The 15,658-nt window shown below is 31.8% G+C and overlaps 1 protein-coding gene across 1 annotated transcript; it reads left to right on the top strand.

Moving 5' to 3' along the window:
* The first annotated feature begins 358 nt into the window (after positions 1-358).
* LOC130933293 (sister chromatid cohesion protein PDS5 homolog C-like) lies at positions 359-7,900 on the top strand. The gene is made up of 14 exons (XM_057862872.1): positions 359-759; positions 2,394-2,597; positions 2,691-2,872; positions 3,533-3,659; positions 3,750-3,947; positions 4,041-4,088; positions 4,180-5,100; positions 5,185-5,292; positions 5,740-5,810; positions 6,207-6,258; positions 6,435-6,518; positions 6,592-6,641; positions 6,879-6,944; positions 7,023-7,900. Exons 1-14 carry the CDS (start codon positions 658-660, stop codon positions 7,510-7,512), a joined length of 2,703 nt encoding a protein of 900 aa, XP_057718855.1. The 5' UTR covers positions 359-657; the 3' UTR covers positions 7,513-7,900.
* The last annotated feature ends 7,758 nt before the right edge of the window (positions 7,901-15,658 follow it).

Below are 15,658 nucleotides of genomic sequence, written 5' to 3' on the forward strand. Positions count from 1 at the left end.
ATTGACTAATATTAAATAAATTTTTTAAAAAATATTCTAAAATATAAGGGATATATATAGTAAAATATATATGTCAAATCTTGCATTAAATACCAAACCAAATTATGGTAAAAAAGTTAAAAAATCCTGGGTGACGCAATAGCTGCGTGGACCTCAAAACCACAAATGAAAATCCAAAACGCGGATTTCAAAACCCAACTTTAACTTAAATTCACAGACCCCGCGAGATCCGAGCCTCAATTCTGCTTTGAACCGCCCAAATTAAAATCCACAAAAACTTTCAATAAAACAAAAAATTAATTTCTTTTTTTCCAATTCTCATTTTCTTTAACTCGCATATAAATCATTTCCCTGTCTTTAATTTTCTCACACAACCAGAAAAAAAAAAAATAAAAAGAAACACACTTTACTCTCTCTGTCTCTCCCCCCTCTCTCCGTTTCTCTGTATCGGAACGGAAGAAAGAAAAGTAAAAGAGAGGAAAAAAAAAACGTTGAGCGAAAAACCCTAACCTTTCTCTGTGTGTGTTCATTTCCGCATTTAGGGTTCCGATTTGGAATTGAGAGAGAACGAGTGGTTTCTAGGGTTTCGATGGAGTGAGTGAGACAGCGTTTGTGAGATCTGCAAAGAAGAGAACCCCCCTTGAAGGACCGTTAACAATGGCTTCTGCTGAGAGGCAGCTCGAAGAGCAGCTTCGTGAAGCTGGGAACAGGCTTCTAGATCCTCCTTCATCCGTCGACGAACTTCTACCTCTTCTCGATGTAAGCGCTTTCTTTTTCTTTTCTTTTTTTTTCCCTTCAGTTATTTTCATCAATCGTTGTTAACCCTAAACCGTTAACAATGGTTTCCTTTTGCTTGTGATTCTATACCTGTACGGTATCGTGCTGTGTTGTTTGCTGAACCTCATTTTCAAAGGATTCGTGAATCGGTTTTTGAGTTGCAGATGTGTGACGTTTGCTGATTCTGTGTTTCTTCTGTTCTTCTTTTGAATTTGTAGGAATCTGATGTTGCTCCGTATTCTTAAATTTTGTAAAAAAATTTCAATTTTGTTTGCAAGTCCTCAAATTTTGATGCAGGGGGATGATTTGGAAGTGAATTAGATTGCTAATTTATTGTCACTTGAATGAATTATTTGTGTGAATGAAATGAAGCCTTTTGTATTTGAGATTCCGAACACATTGTTTCGTAATATTATTTTAGTATTTACACGTGTGATGTTCTTTTGCCACTTCTCTCAGCCGTACTGACTACTCAGTATACAATGTGCTGGGATAGAGTGTGAGTTACATTAATATCTACTGTTGTCTGCTTAAGGAAAAACAAAACGTTTTAGTTGCCCGCATCTACTGACTGAGCTGATATAAAAGATTGATGCAAGTGGCAAACATGGAATTGTATGCTGTCTTCTGTAGTTTTTATTGATTACAGAGTTATTGTTCGGGATAGTGGAAGATACTGCTGGGTGTGTTTGGATTTCTCTTTGATAAGTAGCATTTGCTGTAGATAAAATTATTCTGTATTAGATTTCATTTTGGGAGAAAAAAGATCATCGTATAAAATCATGTGATAGCATAATAATTTTTACTACAAAACATTAAATGTTTGCTGGTAACTGTTGGTAACAAGGAAAATTTACTCATCCAGTCATTTAGGTTAAACATATGATCATGATATCAAATTTTAATTTTGAATCCATATATCTTATATTTACAAGTTAAAGTCTTGGCCACAGTTTTAAATTTTGGTTCTGCTGTGACTACTGCAATGCTGATACGGTGGGTGCTGCAACAGTGTTGTGGCTGCCAGAACACCGTACTTGGCTATGAAAAAGCAGGTTTTATGGGTTTAATATAAAAGAGAGAGAAATTATGTGCAAAATTTTTATCATTAGTGGCTCTTATGTTACAGTAGGGTGTTCTTATTTATGAAAAAGCCTCATTATACTAGTGTTTGTTGATATGCTTAATATTGTGTTGGAGAAATGACATAAATTGGTAATGTTCCTCTGGCCAAACTTGGCTGTCAATTTTGATTCTTCTTGATGTCCACAGAATGATGGTTTCCTGTTTGGGAAAGCCCAGCACTTTGACCTGAGCAAAAGCTGCCTTCCTATATTGAGTAGTATGTGTGTGTTGTTTTAGATGTCTGTTTCTTGTTCATTCTTTACCTACACTTAAGTTGGTCATTTGATGTTGCTGTTCTTGGAGAAAATTTAGGGGTTGGGGGGTTTTGAGAAATATTGCACCTTTTGCAAAACAAAAGGATTGTTCAATATTCCCTGAGAAGTGTTTAAGCTGAACATGATTTGAAGTAAAGTCAAATCAAGAATTCTGTTTTTGATGAAACTTGATAATAAGGTTGATTGCTTAATACATGTGTCCCACTGGCACTGCAGCAAGTTGAGAATTGCCTATCAAGGGTTGAACAGTCACCTAGCCAATCTACACAAAATGCACTCTCTCCGGCGTTGAAAGCATTAATTGCAGATAAACTTTTCAAGCATTCGGATGTTGATGTTAAAGTCGCAGTTGCCTCTTGCATCAGTGAGATAACAAGAATAACTGCACCTGATGCTCCTTATGACGATGACCAGATGAAGGTGTGCATGATTATTTTCTACCACAAATTGGTTGGTGCTTCTTTTATCATGAATTATGTCTCAATTTTTTACCAATATAATTTTCTCTTTCAGGAGGTTTTTCAATTAATTGTATCTTCATTTGAAAGTCTGCATGATATGGCAAGCCGATCATATACAAAGAGGACTTCAATTCTCGAAACAGTTGCAAAAGTCAGGTCGTGTGTGGTAATGTTGGATCTGGAATGTGATACCCTGATTGTAGAGATGTTTAAGCATTTCCTGAAGGCTGTAAGGTAAGAGCTGCTGTATATAAAGTTCTTTGAAACATAATTTTTGATGATTTTATTAGTTACTTTATGATGTAATCTTTTAGAATATATTCTACCTAAGCTTTTTTCATTCAGTTGGCAAGTTTTTGAGAATTAATTGTTATTGATTTGTCTTTTTAAATGATAATTATGTTAGTTTCCGGTGACTTGCCAGTGCCACTTGATTTTTTTATGTGTTGCTAGGTTTTGACATTTATTCCACTTTAATAATAATATTATTAGCATAGCAAAAGCATATAATATGAATGTCGGTAGTATTAGTATATGAGAACATTAATTAAATGAACGTCATTTTTACATATCTGTCTATTCTCCATAATAGAATTTCTTTCTTGTACCCCCCACCAAACAAAAGAGATCCAAGATAATGTCCAGCATCCCAATCATTAGTTCTTAGCAAGGCATGTTACATCTTTTACTGATTGTTTACAATTGCTATTAGGCTATGTAGAATGAGCATTATCATTACATCAATCAAAACGTTTTCTTCCCACTAGATGGACTTGACTAGATTAATAAATTGATGTAATGCTGATATTGTAAAAGTGATAAAAACTTATTTAATGATTAGAGGTGGTGTTTGTAGTGTGAATGGAGTTGACAAGCTTGATTTGAAACTTACAGGGAGGAACATCCAGAGAATGTTTTTTCATCTATGGAAACTATCATGACCCTTGTTATAGAGGAAAGTGAAGATATTCCCCTGGAATTACTTTCCCCAATCTTAGGCAGTGTAAAGAAAGACAATGAGGTTGGTTACAATTCTTTTATATTGTTTAATTTTAGCACGTTTTGTTCTCAAATTATATAAATTTTCACGATCAATATCATTGTGATTCAGGAAGTTTTGCCAATCGCTCGAAAGTTGGGGGAGAGAGTCCTTGAATGTAGTGCAAGCAAGCTTAAACCTTCTTTGGTGCAAGCAGTGAATACATTGGGCATTTCTTTGGATAATTACAGTAATGTTCTTGCTTCAATATGCCAAGATACACCTGGAAGCATGGAGCAAAATGATGCATGTGCTACGAGTGAGCATGTGGTATATCTATCTGTTTTTATCTTAATGATATTCTGATTCGGTTGGATAATTTTCATGACATGGTAGCTAATTGTTAAGTGTCTTATCTTCCAGGAAGGTGAGAGCAAATCAACGAAAGAGACAGTCGAGGAGTCAGCACAGGTGTGTTCTTCTCTCTCTTGAGTTAATTTTTCTTTTTTCTCTTTTATCCTGGGCAACTGGAATCTAGAACATTTCAATTATCCTTCGCCAGGTGGCCGGGGAGGATGCTAAAGAAGCTGAACCACCACAGCAAGATAGTTCTATCACTGGCAGATCCCCTAAGTCTGTCATGAGCAATGGCATTGCACAGGCTGGAGAAGAAGATGCTTTGGTAGATTCAAAATCTGCAAAGACGGAAGATGATACCAATTGTTCTAATCAGACGAAAGGTATGGATATGCCAGGTAAGGAGGAGCCCAATGATTTGGACGCTGGTAAACCTGACAAAAGTGAAAAAAAGTTGGTACAAGCTACTAAGAGGAGAGGAAGAAAAACCAACCCATCAGTAAGATCGGCTGAGCCTTCTGAGGGTTCACATCTTGCTGTCGAGAAGGAAGCTGAAAAACAGACCGACTCTAAAAGTGACAGAAAGGAAGTTCCCAGTTCTCCTCAACAAGATGGGTGTGTTGAGGCTGCAGAACCATCAGAGAATGACAAGGAGACTGACACCAAGGTTCCATCACCCAAAACAACTGAAGGTGAACCTGATATCGCTTCTCCTTTGCCAAGTGAAAACAAGGATGAAAATGATTCAAAGAAACATGTACGGTCCAAAAAGAAAGATAGCTCTGCAAAAGAAGTCACTATAAAAGAAGTGGCCACAGATGATGGTTTGAAAAAGGTGGATGAAGGAACCAGTGATTCAGAAGCAAAACCCTCCAGGCGGTCAGGAAAAAAGACAATTTATCGTAGTTCTGATGGGAAAAAGACTACTGTAGCTGATTCGGATAAAAAGGGAAGCGGGATAAGTGACGCAGACGCTAAAAAGCAGTCAGCAAAGAAGTTGGAAGAAAGCAAGAAGGGTAGTGTTGGATCCTCTTCAAGGCAGTCGGAGGTCAAGAAAAAGCGTGCACCGGGCAAAGTGAACTCAGATAAGGGCATAGCAAAATCTGCCACTAAAGATGAAGAGAAGGTATTTTTGTCATTTCTTGCCCTGCTTTTGGAACTATGCTGTTATTTGTTCAGATCAGTTTGCTTAGTAATGATTCTACTTTAGGAATTGGTGTTGTCACCCAAGTCCGCTTCAAAATCAACTAAAGATGACCATCCAGAGGAGACTCCCAAAACAAGTGCAAAGAGGAAGCGCACTCCAGCAAAAGAAAATGTAAGAATCTAGTTTTTTTTTTTAGCTTTTTGAAAATTTGACTTTGTGATGTATTTATTAGGGTGGATGCTTTATTGGAGTTTATTAGTGTATCTAGCAGTAGCTATGCACTATGTCAGATATATGCAGTACGGTCAAATCCTGTTTGTTTCTTTCTCATTTGCTTGCTGTTATGGTGAAAGATTAGTAAGCACTGCTCAATCCATTTGTTTCCTTTCTGTGCCGTTTGTCTTTCTTCTAGGTTTATTCGACCTTTATAGTATTTAGTATCAGTATGGTAATTTATATGCAGCCTACATATTTAATGTATACACCAATTCAAAAAAGTCTAATTCTGACAACCCCCCCCCCCTCTCCCTCTTTTCTCTCTCTCTTTTTTGTGCTCGTTAGGTAGACTACACTTGCAACTCTCATTTTGGTTGCCTAATCTTTTGGCTTATGTCCCAGGAATCAAATATCAAAGATGGTGAAGGTCTTGTTGGTACACGGGTAAAAGTGTTTTGGCCAGATGATGACATGTGAGTACTTGGTGTTATTCATTTGCAACATGCTAAAACTGGAAATCAGATTTGAATTGGGACACTGAATGTAATATATTAGTGCATTTAGCTGAAATTTGCTATATGCAAGCATGTCTGCATAAGCTGTTTGTTTCCTTGATAATATGGTTTCTTTTAAAGGCTTATTTCTTTCTTGTTTTAACTGCTTTTATAATCGCAGAGCATGTCCATTGGACTTTGGTAGAGAATAAAGAATTTAGTTGAAACAGGCGCTATGTTGAACTTTTTTTATAAATAAATTTATTTGGGTTGGTTTTTCAGTCTATTATGTGCCTGTGTTTGTGCATAAATTCCCTTATCCTTTTGGTGCAATTATAGTATAAAAATCTATTCTTGTTGGCATGTTCTTTACAGGTATTATGAAGGTGTAGTTGATTCCTTTGATCGTTCCAAAAAGAAGCACAAGGTGATTTTGCAGCTATGCCACCATCTCTTTACCCTTCCATCTCCTTCCTGTTCTGTCACTCACAAAAACATTTTGGCTTCTGTTTGTTGAATGGTTTCCTATTTGAGTGGTACATCTTACAACCCACTCTATCTTAGATTCTTGTCTTTCCTGACAATCTTGATTTTTCTATTTAGGTTTTGTATGATGATGGTGATATGGAGATATTAAATCTTAAAAAGGAAAGATGGGAAATCCTTGATACTGCTGCTCCAGATGGGGTGGGTCTCTTGTCTCATAATTTTAAACTCTACTGCATTGCATAAATACTAATGATGGCCATAATGTTAACAGGACGAAGGGAGCGAGCATAGAAGTCCTGATGTTTCTGATGATAATGACATGTAAGTGCTGCTTATGTCGTTTATTGTAGAAGATACTTATTGTTATGCCCCAAAAAAAAAAAATCAATATTGATTTGTTTCTGTGCTTCAAACCCCCGGGAAGCATATCCATGTGTGCTTGGTCTAACTGTTATACAGCTGTTGTTGTGCATGTTTGATGGATATCTTGTTGTCACTGCTGTATATGGTTTGTCAGCTTTTATGTTTGACCTTATTTTTTTTTGTCATGATATTCAGCCTGCCTGAGCCAACAAAGAAGAAAGGAAAAACAAGTGATGGGAAAAAGGCCGCTTCTTCTAAAAGGTTTGTAAATGTTACTAATTGGTGTATGTTTCATCCCTTGATTGTTGTCTTATGATCTTCACTTCAATCTCCTTATAGTGGAGGAGCCACATCCAGCAAATCAAAGGGATCATCTGGGAAGTCGAGCCAGAAGTCCAAAGACAGTAGCAAAGTTGATCGCAAAACCAAGGACAATACTCCCAAAACTGGTGGCGGTAAATCTATTGATGCTGCACCGAAAGCATCTGGCAAGTCAAAGAACACTGACGGTTCGAAGATAAGCAAGCCGAAAGATGATGATGTTAGTGCATCGAAACCCTCTGCCAAGTCTAAGCAAGAAACTCCGAAGACAGGAAAATCAAAGCAAGAAACATCCAAGAGTGCTGCTTCCAAATCAAAATCCACTAAAAGCGGTGGGAAGTCCAATGGCACAGGCAAGATGAAAGCTAGTTTATTGCAGGTAAAAGATTCAGAGAGTGAGGACTCGGAGGGTTCAACCAAAGAGATGGAAGAAGTGAAGGTGAAGGCAACTAGTTCATCAAAGTCTGGAACTGAGGTGAAGAGTGGAAAGAAACGCGGAAGAAACTAAAGGTTGATGCCTACTTTGTAATTGTTCATTCCTTGCTGCTCGCTCGTCTTATGGTCTCTGCATTTGGGATATTCTATGTTCTGGACCTTCTAGTGCGATCTAGGCCGTTCTTCATCTCTGTTAAATATTGTGGTCATGCCTTGATTATTGGTAGCATTTTATTATGTGGTTAGCCTAGTTTAGTGGTGGTAGGGGCTAGTATTTATTGTTTTCTTTCATCGCCAGATTTCTAGATGGATTTTGTTTGGAGTACAGTAGAAAAACATTTGGTTAGCCGTAAATTAAGTGAATGTTTTGGCGCTCGTGATTATTAAGTTCGCAAAATTTTCCTACATAAAGTGCATGAATACATGATTACTTAGATTTAATAATAAATAGGTCAATTTTACTTTTCAAACAATGTGTTTGATAACATTGAGTTAACGTAGCAATGTGTATGTTACATGCCATTATTAATTTATTAGTCCCTACGGTAAGTAATTGTGGAGTGGATCAAATGTGTTGACAAAAGTAGGTAATAATTGCTTGACTACTATAGTTCTCGATCGTGTGCAAGTTTTTGGAAGTTAGGCCCACTAATCCCTAAAGTGCCACTGGAGGACCTTAAAATGGGAAGTGTACCAGTCCAATTGTCCAATATATTTAAATTGGTTTTCAAAGAATTTTAATTTTTAAATAGAATACTTTGATTCTTAACCAACTTGTATTCTCTGTAAAGCTTTGATAATTATTTTTGTTAGATAAATTGGTTTTTTTTTGTCTTTTTTAATCAAAATTTTAATATGTATAATAGACAAATAAATCTCTAAAAATTTAATTATATAATATTTGGGATAATTCACGTCAATATAATGAATAGAGTTTAAAATTATACAAATATTTTAAATTAGAACTTGTTACATGTTCTATCATAAATACATCTATACAATTGAATCAGGGTAATTTGATTTTAGTTATTTATATGTAAATCGAATTTGTTTGATTCAATTTACTATGTATATATTATATTTGTAGTAAACTAATTCGGCATGTAAATAGTTAAAATTGAGTTATCCTAATTTGATTTATATATATGTATGTAACCAGTTCTAATTTAAAATATTTACATTATTTTAAATTCTATTTATTTTATGCAACTAAATTATCCTAATATTTAGGTCAGATATTTTGTTGAAGACGAAATGTCTTGTATGAAATTTTTTAAGACTAATTTAAAGTTTATTAAGAAAAAATAACAAACATCTAATCAAAATCGATCCAAAGAGGGCAAGTAGTTGAATGGTAGCAAATAGCAATATCCTTTGTGTCGGTAAAAATCTCAATCTCAGTATTCCAACCAATGGTTGCCTCCCCAAATGTCGCAGCCTTTATGTCCTATCACCCTAATTCCCTAGAAGATTACACCACACACTTTATTAAATAACTAACATGAATGGACCCCAACACTAAACAATCTAACGGCAGGGAATAAGGTACAAGGACATCAACGGCTGTGACATAACCACCATCTTGTAATCACAGCTACTAATGCTGCCTTTATTACTTTGTCGTTTACTCTTTGTTTTGTCGTTTGTCATTGGAAAATGTTTCGTTTTCTTTCTTCTTTTGTCTTCCCAAAACAGAAGAGATAGGGTTGGGTGGTCATCAGACTCGTCACAATAAATGGTTTTAGTAAACCATAGAATGATACATATAGATTTCATGAAATAATCATAATATTTTTAAGAAAAAATATATTTATAATTCTAGCCCTTGTAATTATAAAAAAGATTTTTCTAGGAGCTCTTGTCAAGAGTATTTATCTAAAAATATTTTGCAAGTAATTTTATACATTCTCATATAAAATAAAATTTTAATTATAATATACTAATAATATAAAATATTTTATACAATCTTTCAATTTTTTGAGAATAATGGGAGAATATCCCCTTCTTCTCAAATGTTTTATAAAATATATATAGGTTCAATTTGGGTAAATAACATAATTAAATTTTTTTTAAAAAAATAATTTAAACAATAAATGACTATATTAAAAATAGCTTATAAATAAATTATTTTGTGTTTGAATTTTTAGTTTTAAAAGTACTTATTTTATAAAAATGTAGTAAAAAATAGTAGTATTATTATAAGAGAAGTCATTTTTTTTAACTACTCTATAAGGTTCTAAATAGTTTTTTAAAAAGCCGCAATTTAGTTTTAAAATTTAAACTAGACATTAATACTACTACTTTTTATAAGTCAAAAGTTCAAAAAATTTAATTTTAAAGTTTTCCAAACCAACCCATAGTAGAACTGTAGAAGTACTATAATTAACATGATAAACTCATTTGGCAAAAGTCTTAGATAACAATATAAAAATATTTTTGTTCAACTTTTCATCTATTCACTAAATAATTTTTCAAATTCAACGTGATGGGTTGTTCAATTCTTCGCCCACCATTCACTCTACTTATTTTTCAATTTCAATATGATACACTATTTGACTAATTAAAAAGGTTCATCATCATAATCATTAGAATAATTTATTTATCTTTCAAATATTATTTTATGTTTTATTGATTTTTTTGGATAATTTAATTATTTATTTTACAAAAAAAAATTTCTAATTCAATTATTAAAAATTTTAAATTACTTAAAATATGAAAAATACAACTTTAAGATATTTTATAATATTTATTTATTGTCATGGTAATGACAAAATATTAAAAAATTGTGATATTTATAAATTGTTTTTATATAATGCTGTTATGTATTTTTTTTTTTGTTAAAATTTTTGGCTCTCGAATTCTTTTTTCAAGTTTTATCATTGCGTCCAATTACATCTTTTTTTTTAATATAACAATTCACTAATCAATATATAAAAGATATTTATTTTTATTGATGTGAAATTATATCATTATATATATATATATATATATATATATATATATATATATATATAACTATTTTATATTGATAATATATCAAAATAAACTTTTAAATAATGGCTTAAAAATTCAAAATTTTAAATTTTTCAACACAAATTTTATGCATTCGAAAAATTAACTTTTTAAAACTTTTTTTTAGCTAAGAAAGCATCTTAAGATACTTGTTCAAAGGACAATAATAAAAAATTGAGAATTTATTTGTGTATTAAAAATATTTTCAATGATACTTTTTTATGATATTGGTAACAACGATAGTAATAGATGAACAAATCATTATTCAACCAAACTCCTAACAAATACCCTAAAAGTGCCCAAAACATATTATACACATTAATTTTTCATATTTCTTTGCAAAATGAGATATGAGCAATTAACTATTTACTTCATTCATTTATTTTAGTAAATAAAATATATGTATTTTTTTTCCCTTCAAGTGTGAATAAAATGTGTAATAATATATGAAAGGATATGATTAACATACATATATGCTCTAAAAACATATTTTAAGAATACTAAAAAAGAAAATCATTTATTCAAAATTATTGAGAAGATAAATTTTTATATTTTCAAAATATTAAATACATCTAAAAACTTAAAAATTTTCTATTATTATGCATCCAGCAATTTATTGAAGAGCGACAAACTTTTATATAAAACTCAGATTCGTAGTAAATTAGTTCTTAATAACCAGTCTGAGTTAAAAGATTTTGTAGGCATCCAAATATCACATAAAAATATTTTTTCTTAGTTTAGAATTACATATATTAATAAACTTCAATTTTCTTCTCCTTCCGTGTTCGTGTGTTTTTTTTATACATAATTTGAATTTTTATGTTTTTATAAAAAAACATTTTTTAATTTTGTATTGCTTTTAAAAAAAATTGGTATTGAACAAAATAATTTTATAAAAGATGAAAATATTATTTCTAAATTAATAATACCACTCACTCTTAATTATACGTTTTTATCTTTTTCTAAAACTATATATATAACAAAAAGAAATAAAAATTTTTGATATGACAAATAAGAATTAAAAAAATTAAAATAATAAATATAATTAAGATTAAATGACGCTATCAATTTGAGAATAACATTATTTTTTTTTCAAACTCTTCTAACTATTGCTATTAGGCATTCCTTTAGCAGTTTAGCCAAATATAAAAAAAATGGAAAAGATAACGTTCACAACATCATTATTGTTAATAATTTAAGTCTCTTTGGACCTTTCACACACCTCACAATAAAGGCTACTCCATCCGCTTATTGTTGTGTCTGTGAGAGAGAGAGAGAGTGTGTGTGAGAGAGAGAGAGATTTCAAGCTCCAAACTTTCTTTGTTCAGCAATATCAATTCGATGTTGTTCCTCATATTTAAGATCTGGATTGGACATACGTGTCATCCAGTTTGCATCAACAACCTAAAAATGAAGAGAGAAAGAGAGAGAGATTGATTTTGTTTGTGTCAAAACTAGTTTCTTGCTTCTAGATTATGGCATTAGTTTTATACATATATGTAATTATTTTTCCTCATCTCTGTCTCTAAAGTCTAATCTTTCTCTACTCATGATGATGCACTTCTTGTTATGTTTCTTTATTTCTTTTTTTCACTCTTAATTTTCTCCCTTTTACTTGTACGGATGCAGGTTCTTTGTCTCAAACCCTAATTTTTTTTTACCAAATAATTATTGGTTTTGTTTTTGAGCATATGATGCACACATATAGGTTTTGTTTTCCTTTCCATTAATGTATATATATAACTCTTTGACTCTCTTTTCATCAGATCTGTAAAATTATGAGTTTTCTTTTCTTTCCTTTTCCCCCAATTGTTTCATCCTGGGAAGTTTCTAAATTTGGGAAATTATTAATTTGGCACATAGAAATTGACAGAAGAGAGTGAGCACATAGAAAATATATTGTATAAATTTATGCAATTTTTTTTGTGTGCTCACTACTCTTTCTGTCGGATTCTGTCCAAAAATTTGTTGTTTCTGGGTTTCAACCATTTTCTCTCTCATATATCTCCCTCTCTCTCTCTCTCAATGGAGCTCAAAGACAAACATCGCTGAGTGAAGCAAGTTAATTAATAGTTATGGTAGGGTAATAATATCATATTATTCAACATTACTCAAAATATAATTATATATCAGTACTTTTTTATTCACTAATATAAAATATATATTAAAATATAAATTATATATTAAAAATAAAAAGATTGATTTTAATAAATAATTTTAGTATATTCTACATAAATTATTTTTCTACACTATATCATCATTTTTATTATAATAGTGTGTGATGAATCTCAACATTCTTTCTTGCATTGTATTGGTCTGTTTTTGTGATTTACTATACTAGTCATAATTGTTAATTATTCAATTTTATTACTTATTCTAGTCATAAATCTCATTTTCAACATTATTAAAAAATAATATATGCTTTCTTTTTATGTATTTATTTGTTTTTTGTACATTAATTTTCCTCAGTACTATTTATAATCGTATTGTCTAATTATATATATTGACTTATTTTATTTTATTGAATTGCAATTGACAATTGCTCTTCATTGCTAATAATTTATGACTTTTGATGGTGCACAAGTTGCCCTGATTACTATGCAGATCTTAAGCGACAAATTTTTTTTTCTCTATACATGCGAAAATAAAATATATTGTTACAAATATATGTAGTCTAGCATGGAATGGGACTTATATATATATATATTTTGGTCCTCACAAGCTTTTTCTCTGGTGATTCCATTTTACAACTAGTCTCTCTATATATATATATAGAGAGAGAGGATATTGGATTAATACGCATGTATGCACAACCTTGTATTGTTATATTTTTTAAAAAAATGTTTTATACAATTATTTTATTTATTATATAGTCTTCATGGTTTTTTTATTATTACCCCTTAATTTATTTTATATATATATATATAGAGAGAGAGAGAGAGAGAGAGAGAAATTCTCTGCATTTATATTTACATTAGGCATGCGTAATGTTCTCATCACGGACACATTAGGTAAGTGTGTGCTCGTTTACTGGTGGTGTTCTCACCTGAAATGTGGTTAGATATAAATTGTATTATGATTAGTTCATGAATATATAAAAACCCTATGATTCATAGGGTTATTTTGTTGTTGTTGAAGAGAAAATTTTATGATGCGTGAGAATCAATTCTTTCTGTTACTTCAATTAGTTTGTTAATTTAATTTCATTCTTTTTAGTTTTCTGAGTTTTTTTTTTATTTAAAACTAGTAAGTGCCTGCTTTCTTTTTGAAATCATATGGTATCACAACTCACGAGTAACATTTTAACTTGTTATTAAAAGTGACAATGGGTAAGGTAGAGTTTAAATTTAGTCTTTAAATCTAATTTTATTCTGGAATTATTTTTTTATTCAAACTGAATCTTATTCTATCTATCTTTGGGTTTATAACTTGCTAATTTTAATCTTATCCGCGCTTAACTCGTGGATATCTACCGCAATTTATCAAAAAATGCAATATTTAATAATCTGACAAAATCTTGGGATTATAATTTAGTATCTATGTATCACTAAATAGATTTAGTTCTATATAAAGAAAAGTGTTAAACTTCTAATTGAAGATCTTATCTTAGTGATTTTTTTTTATATAAATGAATGGTTCTTAGTAATATATAGATCAACATGCTTTGTACCTAACTCGAAGTAATATTATATAAAAATATAAAAATATGTTATAAGTGAAGGTTGAACCAAAAATTTCTATTTGAATATAAAATTTTTTGTATCATTGAACTAAGGTTATCATATAATAACTTAGTATTTTTGTTTAGAGTAATACCCTAAATAAGTCTCTAAGAAATTCACGGTCGGACAGATTTGTCCCTGACAAAATTAACTAAAATTTTGATCCAGACGTTTTTAGTTATACACCAAATACGTCTCCATGGAAGTTTGACCCGGTCAGCTACGTGCAGGTTAACAGGCTGACGTGTTAGGTTAACTGCCACGTGTCACCTCCAGGACAATTTAGTCCCCATCCGAGCTGGACAAAACGATGTCGTTTCGTGGAGGACAAATTCGTCCCCACCATGGAAGGCTGAGTTGCGAAACAGTAACGTTTTAAATGGGGGACCTATCTGCCTGTTCGAGGGAATGAACCTATCTGTCTGATGATTATGCTTTTATAGGGACCTATTTGTCTGATAATCTAATATTCGGGGACCTATCTGACCTATAATTGGTGACATTACCCTCAAATATATTTATTGTTCTTTTTTGGTTTCATTGAAAACAAAATTCTAATCCTCCCTCTCACGACACTCAAATTGAAGATTCTCCTTCACATATCATAAAAAAATGTCTCAGACAATCCCAAAATATGCTAATTTTGAATGACTTAATGCGTATGTTGAACGATGATTTAGAGGAGAGAGTGAAGCAATTGGAGGATCTGTTGTTGAAGAAGAATGAGGATAGTCAAGTTGTGAAGAAGCATACTGTTTTTGCTTTGTTTAGGGGTATAATAATTGGGGACATTGGTAGTTGTAGTTGTGTTTTGTATGTATGTCAGGGGCGAAGCTAGGTTGAAGTTGAGGGAGGGGCCAAAAATTAATCTTGTAATAAAAAAAGAGTAAAAATTTTTAAGGGGGGCTAAAATAAAATTTGTACACAATTTATAAAGAAAAATTAAAATTTGGGAGGGGCCATTGCCCCCCTTTTATTATATATGGCTCCGCCCCTGATGTATGTGGTGGCTGTTTAGGCAAGTTTTAATCTGTGTTGATTATCAAATCTCACAAAAAAAGATTTATTTTCTTTAATATATACTAAACCAAACCAACCTAAACAACAAAAGGTCTATTTCCTCCAACGTAAAAAAATATGGTGTTGGAATCCTTAAAAGCATCATTTCTTTGTAGACAGCTTCAATCCCGATGTTGGAATAAATTTGAACAATCTAGATGTTGTGCCATTGGTTGCAGTTGCCATGGTCGCATTAACACTCTTTTGAGTCTTGGGCCTGATTACTGTTTGCTTTGGACGTCTAAAAGGTTGTTGAGTTTGGAATTAACAAAATTATTATGAGAATGTTTCATACAAATTTCAACATACGCATTAATTCATTCAAAATCAGCATACTTTGGGATTGCCTGAAACATTTTTTTGTGACATGTGAAGGAGAATCTTCAATTTGAGTGTCATGAGAGGGAGGATTAGAATTTTGCAAGC

Source organism: Arachis stenosperma, chromosome 6 (genome assembly GCF_014773155.1).
Source record: "Arachis stenosperma cultivar V10309 chromosome 6, arast.V10309.gnm1.PFL2, whole genome shotgun sequence".
In the NCBI taxonomy this organism is placed as follows: Eukaryota; Viridiplantae; Streptophyta; class Magnoliopsida; order Fabales; family Fabaceae; genus Arachis; species Arachis stenosperma.

Bases quoted from the DNA above. Each gene is read 5' to 3' on its own strand.
- LOC130933293 (XM_057862872.1), top strand. From the start codon at position 658: ATGGCTTCTGCTGAGAGGCAGCTCGAAGAGCAGCTTCGTGAAGCTGGG. The intron at 2,598-2,690 runs GTGTGCATGATT...TTTCTCTTTCAG, and splicing joins ATGACGATGACCAGATGAAG to GAGGTTTTTCAATTAATTGT. The intron at 6,642-6,878 runs GTAAGTGCTGCT...CATGATATTCAG, and splicing joins GTTTCTGATGATAATGACAT to CCTGCCTGAGCCAACAAAGA.